General features: G+C 51.7%; 1 protein-coding gene across 2 annotated transcripts; it reads left to right on the top strand.

Annotated features, from left to right (window-relative positions):
- Window positions 1–8,993: 8,993 nt before the first annotated feature.
- AIP (aryl hydrocarbon receptor interacting protein) lies at window positions 8,994–15,710 on the top strand. Of its 2 annotated transcripts, none has more exons than XM_047070228.1 (6): window positions 8,994–9,220; window positions 12,636–12,815; window positions 14,040–14,228; window positions 14,690–14,866; window positions 14,961–15,094; window positions 15,395–15,563. In XM_047070228.1, exons 1-6 carry the CDS (start codon window positions 9,122–9,124, stop codon window positions 15,465–15,467), a joined length of 852 nt encoding a protein of 283 aa, XP_046926184.1. In that variant the 5' UTR covers window positions 8,994–9,121; the 3' UTR covers window positions 15,468–15,563. The 2 variants fall into 2 exon arrangements, with proteins under 2 accessions (XP_046926184.1, XP_046926183.1); XM_047070227.1 differs by having other exon boundaries at window positions 8,995–9,220; window positions 14,961–15,102; window positions 15,395–15,710.
- The last annotated feature ends 2 nt before the right edge of the window (window positions 15,711–15,712 follow it).

The raw sequence follows: 15,712 nt of genomic DNA on the forward strand, positions 1-15,712 counted from the left end.
AGAGGTGCCATCCGTGATGATGCAATCTAAAGTCAGTATCACATTACACGGCACTTATCCGAGGGTAACTTATGTTACACTGTTTTATTCACCAGCGTGTCCACGGTGCCCAGAACAGTAGATGCTCGTTAAATATTTGTGGATGAAATGAATGAATGCTTTGCCCAAATCCCCAGTGCTTACAGGTGGTAGAACTGGGGTTGGAACCCAAGCTCCCCTGGTTCCAGGGATGCTTGTCCCCCACCCACCACACTTCATTGAATGACCTCATAGGCAGAGTTGACCCTTTCCTCCTCCTCGGTTTGTGACGCGTCACCACTGTAAACAAGGCCCCTCTCGGTGTGCTCAGGCAGCTTCCTTGAATCCTGTCTGGTTCTCTTCTATACATGGCTTGGCTCCTATATGGATGCTTGAAATTTACAAACATGCTGTCGTGTATAAGACTCCTCCTGTTTACGGTTTTACACTCAACACTAATGTTTTCCACATGCATCTCATTTGTTACTTCTGCTAGTTGCATGTAATATGCCACGCTGACCATCCAGTACTCTTAGTATCCCCCACACCCTTCAGTGATGCACCCCTTAGCTTGGCCTCAGTGCCCCTGTCACATACGTCACTGCTGCGAACACCTGTCTTCAACTGTCTCCTTATGGACTGTGGGAGAATTCTCCTCGAAGTAGGACTTCCAGGCCGCAGGGTACACGCACCCTCGGCTTCCCAAAGCACCGACGATGCTCTCCTGGGTGGCTGTTGGAACTTCCACACTTACCGCGAGGGTTCTGGTTTTCCGTTAGCACTTGGCTTTCCAGTTTTCTGATGCTTGCTAATCTGACGAATCTGAAGTGGTTCCTAACTTCCATCTGGGTTCTCTGATGACTAGGGAATTTGAATAGCTCTCCATGCACTTGGCAGTCATGGTGGTTCCCTCTGTTGTGAATTGTCTCTTTGGGGAGCCTTTGTCTATCTTTTCTATTGGGTTTCTAGCCTTCTTTCTACTGATTTGCATGTCTAGACACAGCTAAGTATCAGTGCTTTGGTGTTGCACATATCTCTTCTCTTTGTCTCCTTACTTTGTCGGAGTTTCCCTTCGTTAACAATGTTCGGAGTCCTGGGGTGGAGTGCAGGCTTGGGCCCACGTCCCACGGGGGCGTTCTCCGTGAGCGCCGCCTTGGCTCCCGCCGGACCCCCCACCAATGGATGATGGGGGCTCTGGATGTCAGCACTGCCCTGGAGTGGCTCCGGGATGGGCCTGCTACTTCCCCTCCCACACCCCAGCACTCTCGCTCAAAGACCTGCAGGGGACGCCCCAAGAACCCTCCCTTCAGGTGAGAAACCTGCTGAAATGGAATACTGAGTTCAAAGACCCTCTGCTGCAGGCCTCCCCAGCATGGTTTCAGCCCTAACTGCGTTGCCAGCTTGCAAAACAAGCTTGCCTTGGCTGTTTGGGCTGCCCCGTACCCCCGCCCATCGCAACCTGTGCCTTTTTCAAACGAGGCTGCCTGGGGATATCCACACCCCTGCCACCCTCCACTTGAATTCCAGTTCTCTCCACATTTCTATTTGAGGACTTCTCTAAAGCCAGTGGTGTCAAAGGACAAGGTCCTAAGACTTTCCACGAACAGCTAACCTTTCTATGTCTCCCGCTTTCTCATCCTTCTATTTCTGCTTTTTGCGTTGCAGAGCCCCTCCTACAAGTATGAGAAGAAAAGAAAGAAAAGTGAAAGAAAGAAAAAAGAGAGAGAGAAATACCACCGGCCCAGGGTAGAGATGGCCACGGACAGGTTCCTGGCGGACCCAGAGTGAGGACGTGTCTCCAGTCGCATTGGAAACGCCCCGGCAGCAACACGCAGGGGGAAGACTCTGGCAGCGACCACAGCAAACCCTTGCCTCCTACGGACACTGACACAAACAGGCAAATCCCCCAAGGATGGATTGGGTCCACGGGATGCGGACTAGGTTATAGGAAAGTGGTGCTAAATATCTCACTGTGTTCCCAGCTTCCATTGAGGGCAGGACCAGACCAGAAACTGTGTAAACTTCCAAGAACGTGGCCTTGCTTGGCGTGTTCATGAGTCGTTTGACCCATGATATACATGGGACTAAACCCTTGACTCATGATTTTCTACAGCATATCACTAATCAGCAAAATAAAGAACAAGAGTTTTCAGGCCACTTTCAGCCTTGAAAGTGTGCTGCTTTTTTTTTTTTTAAGTTTATTTACTTATTTTGAGAGAGACAGAGGCAGCACAAGCGGGGGAGGGGCAGAGAGAGAGAGGGAGAGAGAAGTCTTAGCAGGCTCCCTGCTGTCAGCTTAGTCTGATGTGGGACTTGAACTCACGAAGCGTGGGATCATGACCTGAGTTGAAACCGAGAGTCAGATGCTCAACTGAGTGAGCCACCCAGGTGCCCCGAAATTATTCCTCTTTAACATTCGTTAAAAACGACATCATGGGGGCGCCTGGGTGGCGCAGTCGGTTAAGCGTCCGACTTCAGCCAGGTCACGATCTCGCGGTCCGTGAGTTCGAGCCCCGCATCAGGCTCTGGGCTGATGGCTCAGAGCCTGGAGCTTGTTTCCGATTCTGTGTCTCCCCCTCTCTCTGCCCCTCCCCCGTTCATGCTCTGTCTCTCTCTGTCCCCAAAAAAATAAGTAAACGTTGAAAAAAAAAAAAAAAGACATCATGTTTTCTTGCCCCCCACCCACGGGTGCAAGAGGTTTTGTGTATTTTTTTTAACTAATTCATTAATTCCTTTTAAAGATTTTATTTTTAAGTAATTTGTACACCCAACACGAGGCTGGAACTCACAACCCCAAGATCAAGGGGTCACATGTTGTACTGACTGAGCCAGGCAGATGCCCCTGTGAGAGGTTTGAACTTACTTTTTCTCAAGGGCCAGCCCTGGTTTGACTTTTGGTCAGAAACGGGTTAAACTGGGAGGTGTTTTGTTTCTGTCTTAAACAGGTCATCCCAGAAGAGCTTTTTTTGGGTTTGTTTTTAATGTTTATTTTTGAGAGAGAGAGAGAGCACAAGAAGGAGAGGGACAGAGAGAGGGGGACAGAGGATCTGAAGAAGGCTCTGTGCTGATAGCAGTGAGCCCAATGCGAGGCTTGAACTCACAAACCACGAGATCATGACCTGAGCCAAAGTTGGACGCGCAACGGACTGAGCCACCGAGGCGCCCCAGAAGAGCTTTTATTTAATGTCCATTTATTTTTTGAGAGAGAGAGAGATAGAGCACGAGTGGGGGAGGGGCAGAGAGAGAGAGAGAGAGAGAGACAGACAGACAGACAGAATCCAAAGCAGACTCCAGGCTCTGAGCTGTCAGCACAGAGCCCAACACGGGGCTTGAACCCACGAATTACGAGATCATGACCTGAGCTGAAGTCGGACGCTTGCCCGACTGAGCCACCCAGGTGCCCCTGGAAGAGCTTTTTAAAAAAACAGTGCTTGTTTATTCTTTCCATGCCTTAGTCTAGTATGTTTTTATGGACCACCTGCCAGAAATCCCTTTACTCCCGGTGTCTCAAACCTGATCCGGAAGTCTGCTTCCTGAGGGATAACTTCACCCTTCCCGATAGTTTCATCATCTTTCCGGGCTTGTTCTCGGTCGAAGCAGAGGGGCAGGTGGCACGCCCCTTCCATTGTGGATCCAGGATCTCTTCATGGTAGCACTTGGTATATTCCTTAGCTTTCTCTAAACTCGTACTCCAGGCCAACTCAAAACACAAAAACCTGTGGACATACGTGGAAAATGATAACTGGTCCTGTTTGGTTCCCTCTTTTCGTCTGTTTTGCTCACAAGCCATATAGGTCTGATTCTTGGCAGTATAGTCGGAGTCGGGTGTCTGGGTCCAAGTAAAGATAGCTGCTGACCGCTGCCTGGTTTGTTTTGTGGACCAGGACCTAGAGGACCCACGATTGTCTCACAAGAGTTAAACGTCCACTTCAGAGGCACCAGGAAAAGAGGTAGATCAAGCCATTTGTAAACAAAAATTTACTGCATTTCCTTCCAAAGCTTTGTGAATTTGTAAAAGAAGGAAGGAAGGAAGGGGGGAGGGAGGTTAAGCGGCTGACTTTGGCTCAGGTCATGATCTCGCGGTTTGTGAGTTCGAGCCCCGCATCAGGCTCTGTGCTGACAGCTCAGATCCCGGAGCCTGCTTTGGATTCTGTCTCCCCCTCTCTCTGCCCCTCCTCTGCTTGCACACGCTCTCTCTCTCTCTCTCTCAAAAAATAAACATTAAAAAATTTTTTTTTAATATTCAGTTCATTTTTGAAAAAGAAATCGGACAATATATTCATTTTCTTCTGCTTCTACTTTATACAAGCCTTCATTAAAAGAAAGAAAAACAATCCTCCGTTTTATATATTCAAGTCCATCAGGTTTGTGTTCTTTGAGTTTTGTTTGAAGTGTTTCCCCCTCCCAAGATTATAAAGATATTCTCCAGTGTCGTATTCTAGTGGCCTGATAGTTTTGTTTTTTTTAAAGTTTATTTATTTTGACGGAGAGGGAGGAAGGGAGGAGCAGAGAGGAGAGAGAGAGAGAGAGAGAGAGAGAGAGAGAGAATCCCAAGAAGGCTCAGCTCTATCAGTGCAGAGATCCATGCGGGGCTGAGTCCATGTGGAACTCATGAACTGCGAGACCATGACCTGAGGAAAAATCAAGAATCGAGGCTTAACCGGCTGAGCCACCCCGGCGCCCCTGGCCCGACAGTTTTACTAAGTGTCACAATAAGATAGTTCACGGAATCTGGAGCCAGACCACTGGAATACTGGGCTTCTTACCAGTGTTGGGATTTGGAGGGCCAGGACTAGTGTCAAAAAATTAAGTGGATACCAAAAGATCCGGTAAGCAAGGTCAATAATACTTCAATGCATTGTTTTTCAAAGTCAGATTTAAGGCAAAAACACACGATGAACAAAATATCAACAATTTAAATAAAGATACAAATTGACTTTGCACGGCTCACATCCTCCACCTCACCCTCATCCAGCCGTGAGCAAGTTACACAAATTGTCTGTGCCTCCGTTTCCTCCTTTGTCAGATGGAGGTAATAATAGTATTTCCTTCATAGCATTCATTTAGCATTAAATGACTTCCTGCACAGTAACGGGCACGGCACATATGAGCATTCGATCAATGGTAGGTATCACAATTTATATTAAGATCCTTAAGGCCACAGATTCTGTCTCTGGATGTGGTGCAAGAAGGGATCCAGACGTGTTTCAACGTAGAGTGAGCCACTTTTCCCAGCATCGCCGACCAATCAGTTCTTTCTCCCTCGGAACTGTGGTCCCACTTTTATCATACAAGTATGCAGTTGTTAGCATACATACGTATTTTAAGCTCTCCTTTGGTTCCTTTCACCTGCTTGACTAATTCTCAGTCAGTATCACATGCTATTGACTGTTATGGTTTACAGTGGTTTTTGTTTGTTTCAGAGAGAGAGAGAGAGAGCATGAGTGGGGGAGAGGGGCAGAGGGAGAGAGACAGAATTTCCAGCAGGCCCCATGCTCAGCTCGGAACCTGATGCGGAGCTCGATCTCATGACTGCGAGATCGTGACCTGAGCTGAAATCATGAGTGGGACGCTTAACTGACCGAGCCACCCAGGCACCCCATTTGGTGTGGTTTAATAGGACAGGGCAAGCCCCGCCCCCTCCCACCTTTGGTCATCTTTTGGAAACTTGACCTAACTTTTTATGAACCTTTATTCTTCTAGAGAAATATTGTAAAAGTGTTTTCCAAGTTCTCCAGAAACCATCTTAATTTCCACTGAGATTTCAATGAAATTTCTAGATTGATATCAGGAGAAATCACAGCTTCAAATGTTAAGCTCTTCTAATCATTAAAAAAGTATGTCACTTCAGTTATTCGTGTCTTCTTTTATGTCCTTAAATTTTTTCGCTCCGCAAAGCTCAAGGCTGTGTTTTTACTTCCGAAATGCTTTCTGACTTTTATTGCTCTTGTGAGTGGCATCTTATGTTCATGTTTTAGTGAGTTATTGTTGGTTTGAAGAGTGTTGTTAACTTTTGGTAGCTTTATTTTATAACCCTGCAACACTGAAGAATTCTTTAATTTGTTAAAAAAGTCTGCCCATAGATCCTGTTGGATTTTCTATGTAGATAGAATCACTCTCACAATTTCTTTTTCTTGGTTTATTGCTTTGGCCAGGACTTCTTTTTTTTTAATTTTTAAATTTTTTTAACATTTATTTATTTTTGAGAGACAGAGAGAGGCAGAGTATGAGCAGGGGAGGGGCAGAGAGAGAGGGAGACACAGAATTCAAAGCAGGCTGCAGGCTCCGGGCTGGCAGCACAGAGCCTGAGGCGGTCCGAACTCACAAACCACGAGATCGTGACCTGAGCGGAAGTTAGGCGCTTAACTGACTGAGCTGCCCAGGCGCCCCTGGCCAGGACTTCTAATACTATGCTGAACAGTATTGTCGGTAGAGAGCATTCCTTGCCTTGTTCCTGATATTGAAAGGAATGTGGGGTTAAATGGGTGATGCGTATTAAAGAAGGCACTTGTTATGATGGGCACTGGGTGTGAATCCCTAAATTCTACCCCTGAAACCAGTATTACACTGTAAGTTAACTAGAATTTAAATAAAAATTTGAAACAAACAAAAAAAGAAGTGTGAATACTTATTCCATCATACTTAATCACATATGGCTTTTTATCATTCTGAGAAAGCTCCTCTTTTTTCCTAACTGTAAGTTTTTATCATAAATAGTCACAGAACTTCATCAAATGCCTTTCCTGAATATTTTGAGATAGCTATATGAGTTTTCTCCTTCAGGTCACTGATGTGATGAATTGCAATGATAGATACTCCTAATGTTAAACCATTCCTTTGTCACTGGAATGAGCTGTACTTGATCTTGATGCTTTTAATTTTTTTTCTGAAAAAAATCAATTTTTAATTGTGAGGAAATACACATAACATAAAATTTGCTATTTTAAACTTTTGTTTTGTTTTGTTTTAGAGACAGAGAGAGTGCGCACACAAGCGGGAGAGGAGCAGGGAGGGAGAGGGAGAATGAGAATCTTAAGTAGGCTCCAGGCCCAGTGATGAGCCTGACTTGGGGCTTGATCACAGGGCTTGTGAGATCACGAACTGAGCTGAAATCAAGAGTCCAGAGCTTAACAGACTGAGCCATCCAGGCGCTCCTATCTGAAACATTCTTAAATGCACAGTTAAGTAGTGTTAAGTATATTCACACTGTTATACGGCCAATCTCTAGGACTTTTGCATAATGTGAAACACGTTCTATATTCATAAAACAACAATTCTCCATTTTCCCTTCCCCCAGTCAACCACTGTTCAACTTTGTATGAATTCCACTACTCTAGGTACCTTATATGAATGGAATTATATTGTAGTTGTATTTTTTTTAAGTTTGTTTATTTATTTTGAGAGAGAGAGGGAGCAGGCAAGGGGCAGAAAGAGAGAGAGCGAGAATCCCAAGCAGGCTCCACACTGTCAGCACAGAGCCTGATGTGGCGCTTGAACTCAGGAGCCATGAGATCATGACCTGAGCGGAAACCAGGAATCCGACAACGATGCTTAACCGACTGAGCCACTCAGATGCCCCCCTCCCCCCCCCTCCCCCGCCCCTAACTTGTCTTTTTGAGAATGACTTTCACTTAGCACATTGATGCCTTTTTATATACACTAGTGGATTCAATTAGCCTAATATCTCAATTAGTCTTTTCCACATCTACACTTATCAGTAAAAATACTTTCCTTGTCTTGTGGTATACTTACCTGGTTCAGGAACAATCAAGGTTAAACTCACCTCATAAAATATATTGGTCAGCTTTTCCACTTTTTCTATTTTCTGTAACAATGTGTATACAATACAGACTACTTGTTGCTTCAAAATTTGGCAGAACTTGCCTATAAAACTTCCTGTGTTGGTAAAACGCAAAAACCAAGCAAACAAAGCACATTTCCTTTTCCCCCTTGAAGTCCCAACTCTCTAGCGGGACTTGTTGTGGGAAATGAATCACAGTAAATATCTGAAGCCTTTAGCACCTGGGTCAGAAGGGAGGGACAATAATCCTTCCCAGTTAGGAGGATACGATGAAGGCCCGGCTCAGGCCTCAAGACAGTCCCCTTACTGGGTTACCTTGACATTGGGAGAAGACTCCTACCGCTATTGTTCACGGCTAGTTTCCAGAGGCCGAGGGAAACCTCGTTTTAGCCCACAAAGTACCTCACTTCCCTCAGTTATGTATTTCCTAATATTTAATGTGCACCTACTGTGTGCTTGTCACTGTGGATTCAGTGGACGACACACTACTCCCGAGCCCACAAGGGGCTCTCACAGTCTCTTGGGAGTTTACTGTACTCCCAGGAATACTGAAGCCCTCCCTCCCCTCCCTCTTACTCCTCGTTTTATTTTTTATTTTTCACTTATCTATTTTTATTTATTTATTTTTTTTATTTTTTAATTTTTTTATATATGAAATTTATTGACAAATTGGTTTCCATACAACACCCAGTGCTCATCCCAAAACGTGCCCTCCTCAGTACCCATCACCCACCCTCCCCTCCCTCCCACCCCCCATCACTTATCTATTTTTAAAGAGAATAATCCAGGACGCAAAAGTCACCATTGTGCTAGAGATGCAAAAAGAAAAGGCCTGAAAAGAATACACAATAATAGTAGTTTTAGGGAGTGGCGTTACGGATGGGGTCCTCCCATTCTCCGAGCCCTGTAATGTTGTTCAACTACTACAAGTTTAAACGGGCTGGCGGGGGGCCAGGCACACAACCACTCGCGAGGGCCGGTCCAAAGCCACACCAGGACGCAACTGCTAGGGACGCCCCGCCCCGCCCCGCCCCGCCGGGCAGACCCTGGCCCCGCCTCCCTGACAGACCCGGTCCCTCCCCCAGAGGGTTTCAGGCCCCGCCCCTGGGTGACGCGCGCGCTCGGCCGCCGCGCAGAGAACCAATCACCGTCCGCTTCTACGTTTAGTCCCTTCTTGGCGTCCGCCCTCAGCCAAAATGGCGCCATCTCGGAAGTTGCCGAAGCTCTAGAAGTTGCCGAAGCAGGTCCGGAAGCTGCCGAACGGGTCCGGAAGTTACCGAAAGAGAGCAGCGGGGAAGAAGGATGGCGGATCTCATCGCAAGACTCCGGGAGGACGGGATCCAGAAGCGTGTGATACAGGAAGGCCGAGGAGAACTCCCTGACTTTCAGGATGGAACCAAGGTTCGTGCCTAGCCCCCTCCCCTCAACCCTTCTGCGGCGCGGTGCGCATGCGAGGCGGGAGGAGGCCTTAGGCGAGAGGTTGCGCATGCCCAGATAGTAGTGGCCGGTGACCCTACTGCTCACATGCCGAGCTCGACGCTGGTTGGTCTGAATTTCAGTACGGGGTGAATTTGGATACGTCTGCCTCGCCCCGTGGCTTGGCCGTGTGGCTGCATTGGTCGGGGAGGCCGTCAGTCATCGTAAGAACGTTGCAGGGGTTTGGCCTCAGTGTCTAAGCCGACCCGGAGCTGGAGGAGACCCGGAGCAGGAAACCCGGGACTTTGGAGGTGCCCCAGGACTGGGGAAGGGCGCCCGGGGCCTCCGGGTTGCAAGGTTGAAGTTCTAGTATAGATAGGAGGGCCTACTGAAAACAGTTAAACCAGCTCCCATTGTTTAGATGGGAAAAGTGAGGCCCCAGGGCACGCAAACCCATTGAATATGCCCAGAGGTCAGGTCTGCCAGACGAGAGCCTTTCGCAGTTCTAAGTGATGTTGCTCAGGACGGACAAGGGCTGGGACAAGGGCTCGGAAGGTAAAGGACCTACCACCCTCCTCCTTGGTACATCCAGTCCTCTTTGATCCCCTCCCCCAGACAGCCTATGCCTCCAGGCTTCCGTGCTTCTGCTCATGCAGGTCCCTCCTCCTGGAGTGCCCTTCCCAGTTGCCACTTGTCTGTAGAGTAAGGAGCTTCCCAGGGGCAGCCCCTGGGCCCAGCAGAGCAGCCACACAGAACATGCACAGGGAGAGAATGATCAAAGATCCTGGCCTAGACTGAGGACTCCACAAGTCAGAGCAGCTGTGAATGAACACACGCTCCTGGGGTAGAACTCTGCCAAGGTTGGGCAGGTAAAGATCCTAGCCTGGCTCGGTGTGAGTGCCCTGAAAGCAGAGGGGAGCTGCATGGTTCTGGTGATCAGTTATATTGAGAGGGATCGTTTCTGAGCGGAGAGAAGAGGTGTGGGTGTGGATGCATGCTCCCATGGGCTGGGGGGTTGATGGCCTTGATGGAATACACACCCGGAGGAGACACATTGTAAAGATAGTGAGATAGGTGAACAATGGTACCAAAAAACAGGGACAGGTAATATTAAATAACAATCCCCAGGTTAGATTGAATGCTCCTAGTGCACTGTGCTAAATGCTACACAAGTTTATTTCCTTCCATTCCCACAATGTGGGATAGGTACTGTTGTTGACGTGGGCTTCTCTACCTATGTCCTGCCAAGGGTTCAGTCTTCAGATTTCTTCTCTCTGCACGCACCCCCAGATGATTTCCCCCAGGCTCATCTCTAGAAAACTCTCAAGCATCTGGGTGGCTCAGTTGGTTAAGCGTCCGACTTCGGCTCAGGTCATGATCTTGTGGCTCTGAGTTCAAGCCCCACGTTGGGGTCTCTGCTGTCAGCCGCAGAGCCCGCTTTGGATCTTCTGTCCCCCGCCTCTCTCTGCCCCTTCCCCTCTTGTGCACGTGGTCTGTCTCAGAAATAAATAAACATTTAAAACATAATAGTAGGGGCGCCTGGGTGGCTCAGTCCATTGAGCATCCAACTTTGGCTCAGGTCATGATCTCGCAGTTCATGGGTTCGAGCCCCACATCGGATTCTGTGCTGACAGTTGGAGCCTGGAGCCTGCTTCGGATTCTGTGTCTCCCTCTCTCTCTCTGCTCCTCCCCCATTTGCACTCTGTCTCTCTTGCTCTCTCAAAACTAAATAAACATTAAAAAAAGTAAAAATAAGAAATCCTCCTTGCCTGGACTACTCCCACATGTGTATTTCTTTTCTTTCTTTCTTTCTTTCTTTCTTTCTTTCTTTCTTTCTTTCTTTCAATGTGAAGCTATCTTTTTAATTTATTCATTTTGAGAGAGCACACACATGTGCACATGCTTGTGTGTGTGGGGGGGGGGGGTGGGGGGCGGGCAGAGAGAGAGGAAGAGAGAGAATCCCAAGCAGGCTCTGCACCATGAGCCCGGAGCCTGGAGCCCAACTCGGGGCTCGATCTCACAAACCTGAGCCAAAATCCAGTAGGATGCTTGACCGACTGAGCCACCCAGGCGTCCCCCACGTGTGTGTTTCTGGCTGCACCTCTTCCTTAAACCTGCTCCCAGATGACCATCTCCGCTTGGATGTCTGGTCAGCAGCTCAGACTTCACCCACTGCGTCAAGCCTTCCCCGTCTCAGTTAAGGGCCCCCCGACCTTCTGGTTGCTCAGGCAAAACACCCCCCAGTCTCTGCGGCCCCTTTAGTTCTCTTCGGTTCCACAAGTCTTCAGAATGCAGCCGGGATCTGACTGCTTCTCACCACCTCTCCCATTACCACCTTGGTCCAGGCCGCCGTTGTCCCCCCAGGCCTGCTGTGGTAGTCCCCTAACTCCCCTTCCTGCACCCGCCCTCGCCTCTCTGCCTCCTCTTCTTATCTGGGCAGCACTGGAACCCGAGTTAGGTCCCGTCCTCCTCTGCTTGGAGCCACCCCGAGTGGAGACACAACGTCCTTACCACAACCTCCAGGCGCTGCGGGATCCATCACTGCAGGCCCCGGTGACCCCACCGTGCACCCCTCCCCTCGTTCACTCTGCTTCTGCCACACTTGTCTTGATGCTGCTGCTTTTTTTAAATGTTTATTTTTGAAAGAGAGAGAGAGAGGGAGACACAGAATCCGAAGCAGGCTCCAGGCTCGGAGCCGTCAGCGCAGAACCCGACACAGGCCGCGAGATCATGACCTGAACCGAAGTCGAAGCTTAACCGACCGAGCCCCCCGGGTGCCCCTGGCTTGATGCTTCTTGAACGCACCACACAATCCCACTGCTGCTCTTTTGGCCTAGAAAGTTCACACCCCTTTGTACGCCAGCACCTGTCTGGTGTGCTCTCTTCTGTACTCTGTTCGGATCTCGGCTTATGTTGCCTCCTCAGAGAGTCCCCCCGCCGCCCCGTGTATAGATTCGCCCTCTTATTCTGCTGCATTTTATTTTCTGATCCATAACCCTTAGCTCCACTGTTTTGTTTGAGGCTCATCTCCTTCCTTTAGAAGTTCCACGTGAACTCCATGGGCACAGGGTCTTTTGTCTGCTTTACCTACTACTGTGTCTAGCACAGAGCTCAGGCACGTAGTAGGTGCTCAGTAAATATTTGTGGAAACAATATCTGGAGCCAGAGTGCTTGAGGTCCCATCCCAGCCCGTCCCCCCCACCACCCAACCATGTGACTTGGGCCCCTTACTTCCCTCTCTGTGACTTAGTTTCTTCCCCTGGGTGGTGGGGTAAAGGTCAGGTGGTGACCCTCGGGCGAGCCCTGTCCCTTGGTGCTATCTGCAGGCTGAGAGCCGGGCTTGTCCTTGGGGGCTTGGCGGGAGTGTGTGCCCTCGCCTTATCCCACGTGTGGCCCGCAGGCCACATTCCACTACCGGACTCTGCACAGCGACAAGGAGGGCACTGTGCTGGATGACAGCCGGGTGCGTGGCAAGCCCATGGAGCTCATCATTGGCAAGAAGTTCAAGCTGCCTGTGTGGGAGACCATCGTGTGCACCATGCGTGAAGGGGAGATCGCCCAGTTCTGCTGCGATGTCAAGGTACCCGATGTCCCGCACCTGCCTGTCGTGTCTGTGCAGTCATCCCCTATTCCCCATCCCAGGGCCTCTGCCCTGGTTAGGCCTCCTCCAACTCCCTCTAGGGCGCCATACCAACAGGACGTTAGGGTCCTGGCCTCTTCCGCCTTCTCCTCTTCATAGACAGACTGCAGCCAGGGGATTGCACATGACCCGTACGACTCCTTCTTCGGTCCTCTCTGGCCCCTCATCATTGCCAGGCTAGACATATATAAGCTGTAGGGTCTGACCCCTGTCAGTTTTCCCCTCCCACTCACCTCCCTGCCTTTCCTTTCCATCCCCTTCTCCGCCAAGATTCTCCCTCATCCTTCAAAGTGAATTCCTGGGTTCACTACCCCCAGGAAGCCCTCCGTGACTGCCGGTGGTTGGCTCAACACCCTCCCCTGGATCCTCTAACCCCTTATGCCCTGCGTGACCAGGATCTGGTCCTCTACCTGGGTCTGAGCTACAGCAAAGCAGGGATTGGATGTGTTTACCCCCAGCTCAAAATGCTCAGCACCGAGACTTAGGACATGTCTGCCGGCTGGATGTTACTGTAGCAGTCTGCCCCCGCTGCGGACAGTAGGGACCGTGAATGGAGCTGGTTGAACTGGGGAGTCTGGGTCCCATCATCTCAACAGCTGTTCCTAGTGAAAGTCAAAGGCCAGGTCCTCTTTGCCTAGAGGTCTCCGCCGCCGCCGCCGCCGAGGGCTTTGAGTCGCTACCTTGAGCCCAGCCCCGAGATAGGCCCTGAGGCGGGTGGGGGTGGGGCGGGAGAGAAGGAAGAGACACTGAGAACAGAACGTAGGGGACCCCAGTAGTGGTGACAAGTCCAGCTTGTGGGCCACACCCCTAGGAAGACGGGGGAAGAGGCATGAATCCCGCTGAACTTGTAAGGGCAGGGAGATGGGTTCACAGGGAGAGGGAGAGTGTGTGTTTGTGTTGGGGTAGGAGGGGTAGGTGCTTGGCTTGGTTTGGTGGCCAGAGAGTGTGGCAAGAGCTGGGGACTTGGCCAGAATAGAAGGCTGGAGGCCGGAGGACTCCTGAGGGAAAGGCCCTCCTGCGTTTCAACCGGACCGGTTGCTGCCCCTCCTTGGGCTTCAGTGTCCTTTCGAAGGTGGCGGTGGGGCCAGGGGCTGGGCCTCTTGGGCCCGGTGACCAGGCAGCCCCTGCTGACAGAACCCCTGGTGCCCGCTCGCCTTTTTGCAGCACGTGGTCCTGTATCCGCTGGTGGCCAAGAGTTTACGCAACATCGCGGCTGGCAAGGACCCCCTGGAGGGCCAGCGGCACTGCTGCGGCATCGCCCAGATGCACGAACACAGCTCCCTGGGCCATGCCGATCTGGACGCCCTGCAGCAGAACCCCCAGCCTCTCATCTTCGACATTGAGATGCTTAAGGTGAGGGGCCGCCAAGCCCCAGGTGCCTCACCAAACCGGCCCTGCCTGGCCTCACCGCGGGACCTGGCCCTGCCGGCCTGCCTGGGGCTGCTGGGCTCGGTGGATGCACTGGTGGGGGCGGGCGTCGGGACAGGACGGGGGTGTTGGTACGAGAACAGCTGGCGGGGCCCCCGGCAGTCCCCGTGGGTGTCCCTCCTGGGGCCCCTCTGCTTCCACCCGTCTCTGTGAGGGTGGGGACCGTCCCCATCTTGTTCACTGTTGTATCCCTGGAACCTGGTAGTGCTCGCCAGGTAGGAGGTGCTCCTAGAGCGTTTGTTCGTCGAATGGTCACCGGATGAGCAAGGGGCTCTGTTTCTGGTATTTAGCGTCCAGAGGCCCGGCCGGCCCAGAGGTCAGGTCTGCGGCCGGAGAAGCGGGGGTGCCCCTGGGGCCGCCCCCTGACCCGGCCGGCGCTCTGGCAGGTGGAGAGCCCTGGCACGTACCAGCAGGACCCCTGGGCGATGACGGATGAGGAGAAGGCGAAGGCGGTGCCGGTCATCCACCAGGAGGGCAACCGGCTGTACCGTGAGGGCCACGTGAGGGAGGCCGCCGCCAAGTACTACGACGCCATCGCCTGTCTCAAGAACCTGCAGATGAAGGTGCCGCCCAGAGGCTGTGGTGGAGGGGGCGAGGTGGCGCCAAGGGACCCAGCTCTCAGCATCTCCTGCCCTCTCCCCGCCCCCCTGCCCCCAGGAGCAGCCTGGGTCCCCTGACTGGATCCAGCTGGATCAGCAGATCACGCCGCTGTTGCTCAACTACTGTCAGTGCAAGCTGGTGGCCCAGGAGTACTACGAGGTGCTGGACCACTGCTCCTCCATCCTCAACAAGTATGACGGTGAGCGCGGGGCACCGGGCCGCACAACTGGGCCTCTGACCGCCCCCCCCCACCCCGCCGAGCCCCTGCGCGAGCCCGCAGGGATGTCCTCCACCCAGGCCTCCACTGGCCCTGCTGTGCCAGTGACCTGTGAATGTGTCATGGGGTTAGAGGTGTGGTTGGCATCCTCACGTCGGGAGGGCTCTGCCCCACGAGGGGCCCGTGGTGCCAGAAGGCAGGCCGGACGGCTGGCTGGTCCCCCCCGCCCCGACTCATGCCTTCGCGTGCCTGCTGCCCGCTGCTACCCCTGCAGACAACGTCAAGGCCTACTTCAAGCGGGGCAAGGCGCACGCGGCCGTGTGGAATGCCCAGGAGGCCCAGGCTGACTTTGCCAAGGTGCTGGAGCTGGACCCCGCCCTGGCGCCCATCGTGAGCCGTGAGCTTCGGGCCCTGGAGGCACGCATCCGGCAGAAGGACGAAGAGGACAAGGCTCGCTTCCGGGGCATCTTCTCCCACTGATGGGGCTCTGCCGGCCCTGCCTGCCCTGCGTTGCCCCCTGCTGCTGCCGCCAGCGCCCCTGCCCCCGCTCCGTCATGCTTCTCTGTATATAAAGGCCGTATTTATCTCTCCC

The sequence above is a fragment of the Lynx rufus genome, unplaced genomic scaffold, assembly GCF_022079265.1.
Source record: "Lynx rufus isolate CCGP_SWC_20201006 ecotype Redwood Valley unplaced genomic scaffold, mLynRuf1.p SCAF_9, whole genome shotgun sequence".
Classification (NCBI taxonomy): Eukaryota; Metazoa; Chordata; class Mammalia; order Carnivora; family Felidae; genus Lynx; species Lynx rufus.

Bases quoted from the DNA above. Each gene is read 5' to 3' on its own strand.
- AIP (XM_047070227.1), top strand. From the start codon at position 9,122: ATGGCGGATCTCATCGCAAGACTCCGGGAGGACGGGATCCAGAAGCGT. The intron at 12,816-14,039 runs GTACCCGATGTC...GCCTTTTTGCAG, and splicing joins AGTTCTGCTGCGATGTCAAG to CACGTGGTCCTGTATCCGCT. The intron at 15,103-15,394 runs GTGAGCGCGGGG...CTACCCCTGCAG, and splicing joins CATCCTCAACAAGTATGACG to ACAACGTCAAGGCCTACTTC.